The 17,094-nt window shown below is 40.3% G+C and overlaps 1 protein-coding gene across 8 annotated transcripts in view; it reads right to left on the bottom strand.

Annotated features, from left to right (window-relative positions):
• LOC132901549 (membrane-associated phosphatidylinositol transfer protein 3-like) overlaps positions 1-17,094 on the bottom strand; it is a 111,718-nt gene that overhangs the window by 71,927 nt on the left and 22,697 nt on the right. For all 8 annotated transcript variants that reach the window (XM_060944010.1, XM_060944014.1, XM_060944007.1 and 5 more), the window contains 2 exons: positions 3,918-3,988; positions 3,507-3,727 (listed from right to left, as the gene is read on the bottom strand). In XM_060944010.1, coding sequence (XP_060799993.1) covers positions 3,507-3,727; positions 3,918-3,988 — 292 coding nt within the window. The remainder of the gene's footprint in view (positions 1-3,506; positions 3,728-3,917; positions 3,989-17,094) is intronic.

Genomic DNA, 17,094 nt, shown 5'->3' on the forward strand with positions numbered 1-17,094 from the left:
TATTAAATTGGTCTCTCACAATCCAGCTGTCTCACCAGAGTCATTTTGGTTTAAAATGGCCTGCGGATTGACTGTGCACAAAAAGATCCACCTATCCATGCCTTGATTAGTGTGCAGCACAATGAATTTCATTAAAGTAGACATGTAGGTGTTGTATAAATGAAGGATATGACAACTCATTTCAAGAATGAATGTTATTTTGTTATTCTGAGAATATTTGATGCCTGGATGCTGGATGGATGCAGGCAAGCAGAAATCAATCTTCTGAACCCATGAACCTCATCACTGCACATTTATTCTTCTCCCTCTGTCTGTTTCAAGAGCAACTGAAGTCAAACACAAACGCAGTGACACAAGAAAACATGTGACAGTGGTCATATGATCATAGTAGCCCCTTTGATTTCACTTGCCTCTGCACTGCACAGGGTTTTCACTATTAGTCAGGTAAGGAATGGATTTTGTATCTCAGTAGTTACCTTCTCAGTTCCCACACTGACAAATCCATTTTCAGGGCTTTGAGAGAATTTATTACTGGAGCATCTCTTCTTAATGAGTATTATCATTACTTGGCTACTTTGAGCCGTTTCCTCCACTGCTTACTTACAGTATTATAGACCTTATAAAACAACAGCAGTCCAGACAGATTATAACAGTCTTTATAATGAGCTTGCTGAGTGTGTCACACCATATCTCCTCAGTGTCTCTGATTGACATTCTGCACACAGCATGGGAGAAAAGGGTTCCAAACAGCACATCATTCTATGTCTATATAAAGTGGCAGCACACTAATAAACAAATAAGCGCCTTTTGAACCGCAAATGGTTATAGCACAGCCTGTTCTCCTCTCTTTTCTTTCTCCTTTTCTCATAAAGTTCTATCCTCTCGTTATTGTGACTGTCACACATGACTCACACCAGCTCTCTCCATCTTTGTCTGTTCTCTACAGCAGCTTTCCATTGATTGATTTAATACATGAGCACCCTTCAAGGCATTTTTGCAAGTGTCTTTAAACCTCAATTTTGGTCGGCCGAGGTGCTGAGTTCCCTGAGAGAGTTCGCCATATAGAAGTGCTTTTACAGGTCTGTCATCATGCATCCTGCAAACATGGCTGAACCAGCAAAGGCGATTTCTAATCAACTTCAGTTCTATGTCTTCAGCACCTGCACGTGTTAGGACTTCCTCATTGCTCACGTACTGGTCCCATTTGATATTCATAATAAGATGGTGACGTTGTTGGATGGTACGTACTGTAGTTGTCTGACTTCATGCTGGTATAAGGTCCATGTTTCATTTCCATACAGCAACAGTGGCATCAAACATTGATTGTAGACTTTGACTTTGGTCAATATAGTGAGGTCATGTGGATCAAATACTCTTTTCCGCAAGCATCCAAAAGCACTACATTAACATACTCTTTAATGTTACGATGCAATAACATATAGATTTAGGCACTGCCTAAAAGCGGAGCTCCTATCTGTTTCTGGGTTGTAGTATTTTCTTATATCATAGCCAGCCTCTTTTGTTTTATTTCTTTACTGTTATAGTTACTATACTGTTTCTATATGTTGTACAAAACGTCGGACGACAACAATGACAAGTTACTCACGACTATACTGTCCCGACTACTACTCTACTTCACACTTCACTAGCTGTTGGGTTTCCTGTGGTGGCAGGCACGCACGCACAGGACCTAAACCATCACAAAACAACTTGATGGGTTTCTTTATGTATCCACACTCTATGCCTATGGGGCTCCACTAATATACATCTCTCTCTAGTTAGTGCATGCAAGACTCAAACTGATGACTGAAAGAGCTTAGAACAGTACCTCTCCTAATCCTGCTGCAGAGGTGCACATACTGTAAATCTCTTTGTGGTTCTCAAACGCAATTCTCTTGAATCTCTCAATAATCTTCATATGCAGCTAATTAAACTGCTCTTCTAATGCTACATTTCTTAGGATATTGTAAACACAAGTGAGTTTAACTCCAAAGAGTAACCCTATGGAAGTGGTGGCTCATTTGAGTAGTGCTCTATATTACTGATCAGAAGGTTATGAGTTTGAATCCTGGCATCATCAAGCTACCACTGTTGGGGCCTTGAGCAAGTCCCTTAATCCTCAACTGTTCCATTTAACTGCAAGTTGCTTTGGATAAAAACATATGCCAAGTGAGTAAATGTAAATTTGCCTTCATGACACTAAATAATGAATCAGTATATTTCTTGCTAAACCAGACACGGGGATAAAAATGATTGATTTCAAAGACATTTGCTTAGAATATTATATTGAGAGCCTGCTTTATTAGTGATTAGTGTCAGGGAAAACTGAGCAAGAAGCAGATGAATGGTCTCTATAGCATCCATCCATCCATTACTGGTTATCCTGTGCAGGGTTGCAGGTAAGCTGGAGCCTATCCCAGCTGACTATGGGCGAGAGGTGGGGTACACCCTGGACAAGTCACCAGATCATCACGGGACTGACACATACAGACAAACAACCATTCACACTCATGGTCAATTTAGAGCCGCCAATTAACCTAACCTGCATGTCTTTGGACTGTGGGGGAAACAGGAGCACCCAGAGGAAACCCACACAGCCATGGGGAGAACATGCAAACTCCACACAGAAAGGCCCCCATCAGCCACTAGGCTTGAACCCAGAACCTTCTTACTGTGAGGCGACAATGCTAACCACTACACCACTGTGCTGCTCCCATCGCTACAGCAATTCATCTCATCTCATCTCATTATCTCTAGCTGCTTTATCCTGTTCTACAGGGTCGCAGGCAAGCTGGAGCCTATCCCAGCTGACTACGGGCGAAAGGCAGGGTACACCCTGGACAAGTCGCCAGGTTATCACAGGGCTGACACATAGACAACCATTCACACTCACATTCACACCTACGGTCAATTTAGAGTCACCAGTTAACCTAACCTGCATGTCTTTGGACTGTGGGGGAAACCGGAGCACCCGGAGGAAACCCACGTGGACACGGGGAGAACATGCAAACTCCACACAGATAGGCCCCCATCGGCCACTAGGCTTGAACCCAGAACCTTCTTACTGTAAGGCGACAATTCTTACCACTATACCACTGTCCTGCTCCCATCGCTACAACAATTTATTTAAAAAAATATATATGGTCATTTTAAACTGCATTTCATATACACTTTAGAAATATTTAAAAATGTTTTAACATTGGAAGATAGAGCACCTTTACTGCTAGAATCAGGGATTTTATTACAATAAAGTGGTCGCAGTATATAAAAGAAAGGTTCATGCCTTTGTGTATGAAATTTTTTGTCTTTATTGATATAAAACATTATATCAAATTGTGTCTCAGACTAAAGTGTCTTAGCCAAAATCTCTATAAGGAACCCAACTCTAAATATACAACTGCGTAAGACCTGCTCACAATAAAGTGATTTGTAAATGTACCCACTTAACTCAACTTCTCAAACATGAAAGCTGACTTTATAACACCACATCAATCTCAGTGACTCACTTGGAAACCAGGGAAAAGGCCTCTGCACACACAGCAGGACAGGGTACCAACTTGATTAGTATGTGGTGTGTGACAGCCTCAAAGTGCGCCTGTGCCACTTTCTCCAGCACCGAGGACAGAGTGGCCACATCTGCCGCCTTTGCCCCCAGGTCACCACTGGCTAGATCCAGAATGTTCCCTCCGTGCACCACCAATATTAGCACCTGGGTCTTACACTTTGTCTGGAAGAAAAGGGGAAAAACAAGTAAGCTTATATTAACAAATGTAAGAAGAAACCATAATACAGAATGAAATGGTGTTTGAGGAGAGAGCAGAAAATATAATTCAACTAAAGTGTAAAGGCATTTAAGACTATTGATAAAGACAAAGCTTCATGGGAGTAAATTCTCAGGTTAAACTGAAAGACCTTACCCTACTATCCTCTCGGCCTTCAGTGCCACTCTGAGGGATACAGCTGGGCTTACTATTATGATACAGGCTCTCTGAATGGCATGACAGAGAGAAAAACAGACAGAAAATAAGAGCGAGCAAGAGAAATTAGACAGGGCTCTTCACACAGACAATACAGACAATAAATACTGTAAATAAATAAGAAGAAGGAAGAAGATTATTATTATTATTATTATTAACTCCGCCAGTTTTGTTGTGGGGTGGCATGGTGGTGTAGTGATTAGCATGGTTGCCTCACAGCAAGAAGGTTCTAGGTTCGAACCCAGTGGCCGGTGAGGGCCTTTCTGTGTGGGTTTCCTCCAGGTGCTCTGGTTTTCCCCCACAGTCCAAAGACATGCAGTTAGGTTAACGTGGGGCAGCCTTGGGCTGAGGTGCTCTTGAGCAAGGTACCTAACCCCTGACTACTCCCTGGGTGCTCTAGTGTGGCTACCCACTGCTCTGGGTATGTGTGTGCATGTGTTCACTACTTCAGATGGGTTAAATGCAGAGGATGAATTTCACTGTACTTGAAGTGTGCATGTGACAAATAAAGGTTTCTTCTTTCTTATATTTTTGCCTCCGTTTGTTTGTTTGTCTGTTCCCATTGTAATTCAAAAAGTAGTGAACAGATTTTGATGAAATTTTGAGGAAAGGTGGGCCATCGGGCAAGGAATAATTGGTTAGATTTTGATGTAAATCCAAATATGTGGCTTGGAAGATGTATGCACTCTAACAAGTGCCCTTCTAGCTATTGTATGGAATTGGCTCTAGCTTCCCCTCCAACCCTGATGGATAAGCAGTATAGTTGATAGATGGATGGATGGCTGGATGGAGGAATGATTATTACTTAGGGTTTATGTAGCATCTTTCTCAAACTCAGTCACTTTACAAAGTCCAAGTAACACATGACAAATATTTAGTCATCACATACAAACATCTCATGCAACAACACATAATGAAGACAAGAGCAGTCGCAATAAGGTATGCTGCAAAGTCAGAAAACAGAAAGAAGTACTGTATAGAAGAAGAGAAACTGCTTAGTTACTGATGAGTTACTGACAAAAGACGTCTAACAGTGAGAAAAGAGACCGATTTTGAGCTGTGCTTAAAATAAAATGAGAGAGGAGACTTCAAGGAGGCTTGGTGGAAGTGAATGCTAATGCTTGGGTGTGACAATACTGAAACACTTCCCACCCATGAAAGTCTAAATCTGGGGATTACAAGTGAACTGGAACTAGAGGATGTGAGAACCAGGAATATGGTCAGAGATGGGTAACCTAAATAGAGTGTAATTTAAAAGGGTGAGTGCGATGTGGGCATAAACATTGGTGTATCTGAGCACACTCGCAGCTGAATTTTGGATATATTAAAATCCGGCAAGTAGTCTGGCAGGAACAGGATAGATTGTAGTCGTGCAATATTGTGGAGGTGAAAGAATGCAGTCTTGAGAGACCTAACATGGGATTCAAAGATAAATGATGAATCAAACATTAGGCCATGGTTCCAAGCAATTTCAGACAGTCGAATAATAACATCAATATCAAAGCACAGGCATAAATGCTTAGATATTAAAGCTTTGGCACCAATTAGAAGAGTTTAAGCTAATTAGTTTGCATCCGATGCTTGAGATCATATATGCAGGCTAATAAAACAGTCGTGCAAAGACTCTGCTAGATATGGTGTTGTTACAGAGCTGCACGTCATCCACACAACAGTGAAAACTAGGGCAGTGACTGTGATTAATATGGCCAAAGGGAAGAATGTGGACTATGAAAAGTAGTGGATGAAGTACACAGTCCTGAGCAACACTTCAGTTAACAGAAACAGAAGAGGATTCATGTTTGTTGATGGTAATAAAATGATGCCGACTGTTAAATGAGGTAAAGCAGGAGAGGGCGAAACCTGTGATGCCAACAGCTGAGAGGTGAACAATGTTGTGTGGTAAATGTAGCATTCAGATCAAAAGGCAGAAGAACATTAAGGGTCCTCGAATCTGCAGACAGGAGGTGGTCACCAACAACTCCCATGAGGGCAGTGTCTGTGTTATGGAACAATAAGAATCCAGATTAGAATGGCTTGTGTAAATTGTTAGAGACTGAATGTGCTTGGCATATTGCTAGAATTATAGAATTGTGGTGACAGCAGCTATTTTTAGATCTGCTGCCACAATATCAGAGACAAGGTTACTGTTAATAAGGTGAGAAATAGTCGTAATATCTGATATAGCTGATATTTTCTCAGGAGTGCTGTAGGATCAGGGTGTAACTGATAATGATCTGTTTTCTTCAGTACCTCTAAAACAGAAAAAATAATAATTTTTTGTTTCTTTTTTTTCCATCATTATAAAAATGGCTAACCAAGTGGTGCTGCTCAGTTAAATAACTATATTACATTATGCATTTAAAAAAAAAAGTCAATGCAAAAGACATACTATAACTATCACTTATCAAACTCTCAAGTTCTCCCATCAGCTATTTTCTCATCTCATTATCTCTAGCCGCTTTATCCTGTTCTACAGGGTCGCAGGCAAGCTGGAGCCTATCCCAGCTGACTACGGGCGAAAGGCGGGGTACACCCTGGACAAGTCGCCAGGTCATCACAGGGCTGACACATAGACACAGACAACCATTCACACCTACGGTCAATTTAGAGTCACCAGTTAACCTAACCTGCATGTCTTTGGACTGTGGGGGAAAACGGAGCACCCGGAGGAAACCCACGCGGACACGGGGAGAACATGCAAACTCCGCACAGAAAGGCCCTCGCCGGCCACGGGGCTCGAACCCAGGACCTTCTTGCTGTGAGGCGACAGCGCTAACCACTACACCACCGTGCCGCCCCATCAGCTATTTTGCACTAAGTAAAAACTCAACATTACAAAAACCCAGGTGAAAAACGAGACTCAGGATATAATCTATTTCTCCATCTATTTTGCTTTCAAGTGCTGCCAATCAAAGTAAATACACCCCACCTTCTCCTACTGTATCTGTTCAACTGTAGTTTCACTCATTCTGACACTGTTGATTTCTCAGTTTCCATGGCTGTTTCTCAAGCTGGTTCTCATTTAAGGTGTTAACATAGCTCTTGTAACACGTCTTATTCACCTTCTGACTGCTACAGTGATTCCTGTACAACACCAAGCCTGGACACCATCCTCATACCTAAATATATGTCTTGAAAAGAAAGCATCGGTATGCAAGAGGGAGTGAATAGAAAGGTTTAAGGTTAATTAGCAAGTTAAGTCACAGAATGCAGCCCATATGCAGAGCTACAAAATAAAAAGTTTTAAAAAATAACCTTCATTCATGCCTGTGAAAGTCAGCTAGTAAGTGCTGCACACGCAAAACATGAGCTTCTCCTGCAGACTAGCAATCAGAGCAGACTGCTGTGGTGGAATGCTAAAAATTCCAGTAAATGCATATTCATGCGAATGAGCATTCATTATGAGTCATTCTGCAATCCATACACCTGCAGCAATGATTCAAATTGTAATTATATACCGCACCTTGTTTAGAAACAGAACATAATCTCTTGTGCAAACAAACAGAAAATAGATATTAATTCATCTGTGCTGTCAGTTAAACAAAGCATTGCACTGCCAGGTTGCAAGTGTTATACTGTGGATGTTATGACAGTCCAAGGCTGACTGATTATATGAAAGCCAGACAGAGATTGTGGCTGGCCTTTAAATAAGACATGCTTTTCTAAATCGACAGCTCTCTGGGGAATGATTGTGCTGAATGAAAGCCTCAAGTTCAAAAAAATCAGCTTTGCCTGCTTTCGAGGGTTTCGGTTGCAAGCGGCCCAGCTGCACACTTCCATTCATGACCCTAGGATTAGAGCTGTTTAGCTCTTAACACTCCATACAATAAGCAAATGTCAGTCAGCCCAACATAGAAGCACTTAAAACTGTCAAATGCCAGATGTCAGGCTGCTTCTCCTTCCTTAACGTTCTATATGTATGTCAAGTTTCAAGTCAAGTCAAGTTTATTTGTACAGCCCTTTTAACAATAAACATTGTCGCAAAGCAGCTTTACAGAATTTGAACGACTTAAAACATGAGCTAATTTTATCCCTAATCTATATGTATGTGTACTTTATATGCCTGAAGTCAATTTTAAATCTAAGTTCTTCTACATCTTCTGATCCCCTGTTGAAAGCTTTGCTGTCCATTGTCCCAGTTTTAATATATCATCCCACTAGAATGTAACTTCAACTAATCTGTGTTAAAAAGTGAAAGCCTTTTGATGTGTATCCCATTTTCTGTACATCACAAGCAATCAGTGTCTCAAATCCCACTTTCCATTTTCATCTCCCACAAACCAGCAAGCAGAGTGAATAAAGAAAGGAACACAAACGAGAAAGCAAGAGAAATAAAGGGAAAGAGATGCAGGTTTACTTGGGGTATATGGGTATGCACTGAATAAGGCATACATGGACATGGTAAAATTCTCCAGGGTTCATAACGGTCTCACACATGCAAGCTTAATAATGACACTCAAAAGTAATTAGCAATGAGGTGAGAAAGAGGCGTGATGTGTCTTGTGACATGTGGGTCTAATGCTACCAGCTATTTATGTCCTTCACACTAAACATGCAAGATGGGGAGAGAAAAAGAGAGAGAGAGGAATTTATGTGTATGCCAATTATACTGAATTAACAATGAAACAATCACAAATCATTTATCAGTTTTATGCAGATGGTCAACAATTAAAGATGATGAGATACAGACGAAATGACCAAGCAAGTTGGTTTTCTCATTTGTGAGATGAGATTAAACCACACACAGATTCAATTCAAGTCAATAAAATATGATTTTTCTTACCACTGTTAAGCAAAAAAATCAAGTGTGACAGATAATTACCATCATCCAGAAAAATGCCTGGCACACCCATCCAGACTTCTTACCACAATCAACTGAAATAATAATAATAATCTCCATATGATTACAGCATTTACTGATTTGAAATATTGAGTCAATTGGAGAAATTAACTTCATATTTTAGTTAACTTTTAATTGATTTCTAAGCTAATGAGCTACATATTAAACTGTATTGTATTATATTGGAGCTGGAGACCTCAGTCTTAATTCTAACCATTATAAATGATCTGAGTCCGATTCAATTCTGTTGTTCAGTTGAGTGGAATGACCCTCAGCAGGTAATAATAAAATAATAAGTTTAACTTATATAGTGCCTTTCACAGACCCAAGGTTGCTTTATAGGGGAAAAATTGCTAGACTAAACAAAGGAGGAGAAAGAGAAGTATCCATGGAAAGAAAAGTCTTTCAATCAGATTTGAAGGTTGAGAAAGAACAGCAGTCATGGAGAGATTGAGGGAGACAATTTCAGAGCTTGGGGGCCATGGCACTGAAGGACCTGCCTCCCAAGGTGGATAGTCTGGTGCATGGGACTGTAAGTAAGTTGCAGGAAGTCACAGTGATTCATGCAAAAAAAAAAAAAAAGTGACTGATACTAATTCCGATTTGACTGCCACCTGTCCAGGTTAGACTCTCACCATTAGCACACTCAGGCCGCAAGCACACAACATCTGTGCACAACTGCATGGTTTGTCTTGATATGTCACAGTTAGAAACAATTTCACAGATAGCATCTCTGTACCATCTGATGGTTACTGCACCACTGACTTTTAAATTACACACTAAAATGCATTTCTATTAATCATCATCTATACATTCTTGTTTTTCTTTTGTTTAACTTTGAGGCCAGTTTTGAAACATATTCCTGTCTTGCTTGTGTTTTAGGTAAAAGGCATCTAACTACCCAGCAGTATAATTACTTGATGCATAAAAAAAATAAATGATGCATGCTGTTTTAGCAGCACTTTATTCTAACTGCAAATCCATCACCAATCCACTGTAGAGGTACCGTATGATGAGCTCAGTGGACTTGGAAAATGCTAAATGTGCAGTGAAAGTGCCTATGATGGCTTATATGGCTGAGATTAAGTTTTGGTTTGGCTGCAGCTGTATATTACTTGGATATTACTTGATATAATAATAATGTTAACATGTGTGTGTCTGAATCTGAAACAGCTTCAGGCTGTTTTAACATTTTGTTTTAATATACAGTATCCAAGCTTGTCTTTGACTCATCGTTGGAGGATGAGTGGAGAAAAAAAAATTAACTTTAAGATGCAAATGATAAAACTCAGGTTGATGGCAATGCTTTTGCCAGGTGGTCTCGTCAACTCAGTATTTTCATCATTAGTGCCAATTAGCATTGATAATGTCGATATGCTCACATTTCCAAAGTTTGATGTTATAAAACAGTCACTCAGTCATTCTTGAAGTTATTACAACAAAATAAGTCTCATGTGTCAGAAAACTTAATGACCTTTAAAAATCACTGACACCTGAAATTCCTTCCATAAATGTTAAACAGATGTCTCCTTACAGAAAGCATTGCCACATATTTCTCTGTTAAAAAACAGCACACTTTTTAAAAATCTGTTTATTAGTCTTAGATTATGTGTTCCTGTAAATGAGATGCTACTAGAAAGCATAATGTATTAGAACAAGCAAAATAATATAAAGATGTGATTTGCCTTTCCGGCACGGTGGTGCAGTGGTTAGCGCTGTCGCCTCACAGCAACAAGGTCCGGGTTCGAGCCCCGGGGCTGGCGAGGGCCTTTCTGTGGGGAGTTTGCATGTTCTCCCCGTGTCCACGTGGGTTTCCTCCGGGTGCTCCGGTTTCCCCCACAGTCCAAAGACATGCAGGTTAGGTTAACTGGTGACTCTAAATTGACCGTAGGTGTGAATGTGAGTGTGAATGGTTGTCTGTGTCTACCGTATGTGTCAGCCCTGTGATGACCTGGCGACTTATCCAGGGTGTACCCCGCCTTTCGCCCAAAGTCAGCTGGGATAGGCTCCAGCTTGCCTGCGACCCTGTAGAACAGGATAAAGTGGCTACAGATAATGAGATGAGATGAGATGAGAGATTTGCCTTTCAGTCGGAACTGCTAATTGGTCAGAAGGTGTCAATCAGAAGCAAGCGCTCAACAGCACTGAGGTAGAAATGAAATTATTCTATCCACATTCACTGGATATGAGCAATCACACACTCTGATTGGCTACTCTACTACCAGGCTATCAGCTCATATACCGTGTGTAGAAAAAAACAAAATGGCGGAGTGTATTGCTGAACCAACCGAGGATGAAATAAAAACTCTACTCAAAAACAAAACCCCAAAAATACACAAAAAAGCAACAAAATATGGAATAGAAGTATTTGATGGTAAGACTTTTTTTTATTTTTCAAAAATTATCATTATAGCATTTTTCACAAATTGTTACTGTCATTTCACCGTTTGTTTACATTCAAGGTGGAAATGATTTTGTCAGACATTTTGTATAAAGTTTTTATTTATCAAATTTGCCAAAAATAAAAATGCTCCGTTTCTCAAAATCCAGTGAATGTGGATAGAATAAAACAGTTATTCCACTCAATCTCATCATACATGGCTTATAGCCAACTCGGTGCTACACGCCTCATCAGCTCATGTACGACTTGATTTCATGAAATAACTGTTAATTATACAACAGTTAGTTTTGATCCAGCAATCTGATTAGTTGAGCACCATTACAAGAGTGCTCCTATTTAATATAACTGCACTGGGATGTTTCACCATGTGTATCACTCCACTTGACACTTCCTAGTTCAAAAGAGTTTCTACAGTAGTGTTAGGAAAATCATCAGTAGACATGGCAAACAATACATTTTTCGTGAATATAACTTCTGGCTTAAAAGCTCGTCAGATGCACGTGAAAAAGAAGAAGGGAAGCCAGTTTCACAGGAAGCACCTTTAACAGAACTGTACAAATAAACCTGGGTTAGCTAAACATAAAGTGAGTGTAGCTTCTTTAGGATCTATTTCCGAAGCAGTGCAAAAATATACAGAACATTTGACCGTATCGTTTCTGAAATGTCAGTTACTTGATATTAATTTGTCGTTTATAGAACAAGATAATAGCAATATCACTGTATAATATCAAGACTGCACTCACAATCATGCGGTTACTGAATATCGGTGAGGCTATGATTAGCCAAGTTGAATCACAGCTACGCCAATATTCTGTATAACTGCACTCTTGCGCATATATTATTTCTTAATTAAAGGACTGTCAAATTGTTTTTGATCATGACCATGAAGCTTTGGTTTGTTGAAACATAATGTATCTATGCAGTGTTAAGGTGGAATTTAAAAATATCGTGGGTTTTTTTTCTGCAAAAAGAAGCACACAGATACAGGTACAGACACATCTCCAAAATATGCCAGATGCTTGAACATTATGTACACTACAGAGAGAAAGAGAGAGCGTAAGAAAGGGAGAGCCAGAGAGAAAAGGGGCAGATGAGTGATTGATGCAAATCCTTGGGTTTGTGTGCTGTGAGCAGACATGCTTTGACAGTCTCGCTGTAGGGTTGATGACTTCAGGCCTGGGATCATCTGCTTTCCAGCAGTGCGTCACTGGCAGAGCTTTTGTTTGTGTGAACACCACCTTCACGCTCTCATTATATAGACACACACGACTGCTTTCACTGTTCCACACAACAGAAAACTGTACAAATACACTTATTTCTACTTACTATATCCACATCACCAAATAAGGCTTATGATTTTTCCTTCATTCAGACACAAAAAGAATTTTGTTTAAGTTCTATATCTGTTTGCTTTCCATTACATCACCATGCACTCAGGAGTGGAAAAAATGGCCCAATACTGCATAAAAGCTTCCTTTAGCACAAATATATACACAACCAAATACAATAAGATAAAGAGGGTTTTTTTTGTTTATTTTTAAAACCCTCTTGCCGTCAGTCATCCTATTTTTGTCTTGTTTCCTTTGGAGACATGATGCATTATCATGGTGAAAGAGGCAAAAGAAATGAGGAAAATGCAATTAAATGAGAATTAGCACGTCAAGGAGATCACGTCTGCTGTTTATGAGAAAAGAGACTTGGTGGGAGATGGTGTAGGGGAGAATACAAATGAGGTGTGTGTGTGTGTGTGTGTGTGTGTGTGTGTGTGTGTGTGTGTGTGTGTGTGTGTGTGTGTGTGTGTGTACATGCTATGTATTGAGGACTGGAATATGTTTTTTACATATGTGTGAGGCAATTTTCGAGAAGTGAGGATATTTTGGCTGGTCCTCACTTCTCCAGAGGGCTGTTTGAGGATTAAGACTAAGTTTTAGGGATCAGGTTGGAATTAGGTTTAGGTAAGGAGCTAGGGAATGCATTTTGCGTGTCCACACAAAGATAGATTTGCGTGAGAGAGAGACCAACAGAGCCAAAAGTCAGTCAGTTGCAGCCAGAACACAGATTATAGCCAGAGCAGATAAAATCTGTGGTAATGCCTGGAAACAGAGGAAGAGCCTATTCTTTTCTAAAAAGCCTTCTGGAATAATTAGTTTTCTAATATTGTGTATTTAGGGCGGCACGGTGGTGTAGTGGTTAGCGCTGTCGCCTCACAGCAAGAAGGTCCTGGGTTCGAGCCCCGGGGCCGGCGAGGGCCTTTCTGTGTGGAGTTTGCATGTTCTCCCCGTGTCCGCGTGGGTTTCCTCCAGGTGCTCCGGTTTCCCCCACAGTCCAAAGACATGCAGGTTAGGTTAACTGGTGACTCTAAATTGACCGTAGGTGTGAATGTGAGTGTGAATGGTTGTCTGTGTCTATGTGTCAGCCCTGTGATGACCTGGCGACTTGTCCAGGGTGTACCCCGCCTTTCACCCGTAGTCAGCTGGGATAGGCTCCAGCTTGCCTGCGACCCTGTAGAAGGATAAAGCGGCTAGAGATAATGAGATGAGATGAGATATTGTGTATTTAATAGGAAAATGTCATCTAAATTTAGTTCAAGTTGCACATCAGCTTAAATAGAAGAAAGCACTAAAATATTAGTTTGCTTTTCTGATCAAATTATTCTGTATTTCCAGTCGCACAACTAGAACATTTTTGAAGGAAAATCTCCATAATTTTGTCACTTGAATAGGGATTACTGAGAAGAGAAAGAATGGGTTTGTCCTGGTTAGCATTATGGACATCTCATTCTTTACACTGCCAAAGTGCTAACAGCAATCAGCAAACACAACACACAAGTGGGCACCTGATCCAAGTAAAATGAGGACCAAAAAAATACATTTACAAAACAAGCTCCATTTTGTACAGTACACTCAGTTTAACTCCCCTGGAAGCTTTAATTTTGTTCACATAAGCAATCCTGACAGTTGATTATTAATCACGCAGTGTTATAGAGGCATACATCATTGCTCATGCTAAACCTAATGTACCTGCTTAATTTAAATGATTAGCCAGCAGCATGAACTGAAAAGCTATTTATGGAACAAGCATGTAGTCATATATTTCTACATGTTTTTTTTTTCTTAATGTACTTCTCTTCTCATTTAGTTGTTTATGTTTTCAGGAAAATGTCTCTTACATTTTACTCTTGGTGGGAAAAGCATTTGAGACTCATACCTTCAGCTAGTCTTTACATGTTATATTACCTAACATAATGAAATGGAACATGAAGAAACTGATTCTTGTTAAGATTATGATCACCAAATCCAAACACCCACTCCAACACTGATTCCCTTGTGCATGGCATGCCTTTATTTTGCAATAGCTAATGTCTTCTGTTGAAATGAATTACAGTATTGAATCATGTGGTAGGAATAACTATTCTATTGCTTAAATAAGAATTAGAATATTAGAAAAGATATTTATAATAAATAAGAGATAATAACAAATAAAATATATGCATGGAAGCCCTTTTACTGCACATTTTCTATTATAGTCAGTGTTTTAGTATGGAGTATTAATGGGCATCAAGTCAATATTATTATTATTATTATTATTATTATTATTATTATTATTATTATTATTATTATTATAACCTTAATGAGAATATATGGGATTAAACTAGCATTTTACCTAGTATTCTGTACCACAGAAGATCACAGCCTCAGCATTTTGGCAGTTTGGTAAGTTATAAAGTTTTTGACATGTTAATGTACTGTAAATCAGGTCTCCCCCTTCCCACAAACATGTTGGATCAAATTGCAAACCTTCTAAGAACCAGTTTGCTGACTAGAACCAGGGGCGACACTGTGGTATAGTGGTTAGCACTGTCACCTCACAGCAAGAAGGTTCTGGGTTCGAGCCCAGTGGCCAACAGGGGCCTTTCTGTGTGGAGTTTGCATGTTCTCCCTGTGTCTGTGTGGGTTTCCTCCGGGTGCTCCGGTTTCCCCCAAAGACATGCAGGTTAGGCTAATTAGTGGCTCTAAACTGACCATAGGTGTGAATGTGAGTGTGAATAGTTATGTGTCTCTTTGTGTCAGCCCTGTGATGACCTGGCAACTTGTCCAGGGTGCCAGGGTGTACCCTACCTCTCACCCACAGTCAGCTGGGATAGGCTCCAGCTTGCCCACAACCCTGCACAAGATAAGCAATTATGGATGATGGGTGGGTGGATCGATGGATAGACCCACCACAGAACTACGTCATATATATATTCTGGACTGTCAAGTCAGCAGTCTTCCCAATAATTGTGGTTGCGTGTACTGAACTAGACCAAGAGATACACAGTATTTATACTGTTTTACTTAAACTCGAAATGAAATGCTCTAATATTTTAAGAAATGTTTTGTTTTTGTGCTATAGGCCATCTCATCTCATTATCTCTAGCCGCTTTATCCTTCTACAGGGTCGCAGGCAAGCTGGAGCCTATCCCAGCTGACTACGGGCGAAAGGCGGGGTACACCCTGGACAAGTCACCAGGTCATCACAGGGTTGACACATAGACACAGACAACCATTCACACTCACACCTACGGTCAATTTAGAGTCACCAGTTAACCTAACTTGCATGTCTTTGGACTGTGGGGGAAACCGGAGCACCCGGAGGAAACCCACGCGGACAACATGCAAACTCCACACAGAAAGGCCCTCGCCGGCCCCGGGGCTCGAACCCAGGACCTTCTTACTGTGAGGCGACAGCGCTAACCACTACACCACTGTGCCGCCCACTATAGGCCATAATTATCAAAATTAAAATAGAAAATACTTGAAACATTTTACTTTACATGTAATGAGTCTAGAATATATTAAATTTTCACTTTCATACATAACTGATGGAAAATATTGAACTTTTCCACTATATTCTAATTGTTTGAGATGCACTAGTAGACTGATGATGCACCCTGCCTCTCTCCCAGTGTCAGCTCGGAATGTCTCCAGCTCACCTGCTACCCACAGTGGATAAGTGGTGTAGAAAATGAATGAATATCATGAGACTGTGGAAGCAGCCATGGCCTAAAGGTTAGAGAAGCAGCTTTGGGACCAAAAGGTCACCGGTTCGATTTGTTGGACCAGCAGGAGCGAGCGGGAGTGAATGAACAGTACTTTCCCTCTCTTCCTATATCTATAGCTGAAGTGCACTTAACCCCCAACTGTTCCCCTCTGGGTCTGTGTGTTCACTGCTTCAGATGGATTAAATGCAGAGAAAGAATTTCACTGTGCTCTAACGTATGTGTAACTACAAGCAGTTAAATGCATAATGTGTCGTACATTAATGCTGTTATAGGAAAATAATCACCTTTGGGGTGGTAACGATAACACAGTTTTGCATTGTTATATTACACCACCCCTTCACTGATTATTTCCATGCAGCATTGAGTTTTATTCCATAAATATTGTTCAATAAATTTTAATGAATTAAATAAAAAGTATGTCAAGGAACTTTGAAGCCATTTTGTCAATCTGACTCATCCTCCATCTTGTCCTTTGCTTTTGACAGATGAACAGACAAGGATGGACAGAAACACTGAAACCTCTACAGGGTTGCTATGTCTGGGTGCTAAAAGAAAAGAGCTAACTGAATGCTGAAAACTTAAGCCATCGAGAAAAAAAATGGATCAATATTACATAGGGGAAGATAATGGGACAGTGAAATCATGGCGAGAGAGAGAGAGAGAGAGAGAGAGAGAGAGAGAGAGATTTTATGTGGTGTGAAATGTGAAAATTTAGCTGACCATATTCCGAAAGGAAGGGGGGGGGGGGGGGGGGGGGGTGAATAAATAAAACCCACAAAAAAATTCGCCAGAGTAAGAGATTTCTATTGTCCTACCAAAAGGATAAAAGCAAGGC

This window comes from Neoarius graeffei, chromosome 17, assembly GCF_027579695.1.
Source record: "Neoarius graeffei isolate fNeoGra1 chromosome 17, fNeoGra1.pri, whole genome shotgun sequence".
NCBI classification, from domain to species: Eukaryota; Metazoa; Chordata; class Actinopteri; order Siluriformes; family Ariidae; genus Neoarius; species Neoarius graeffei.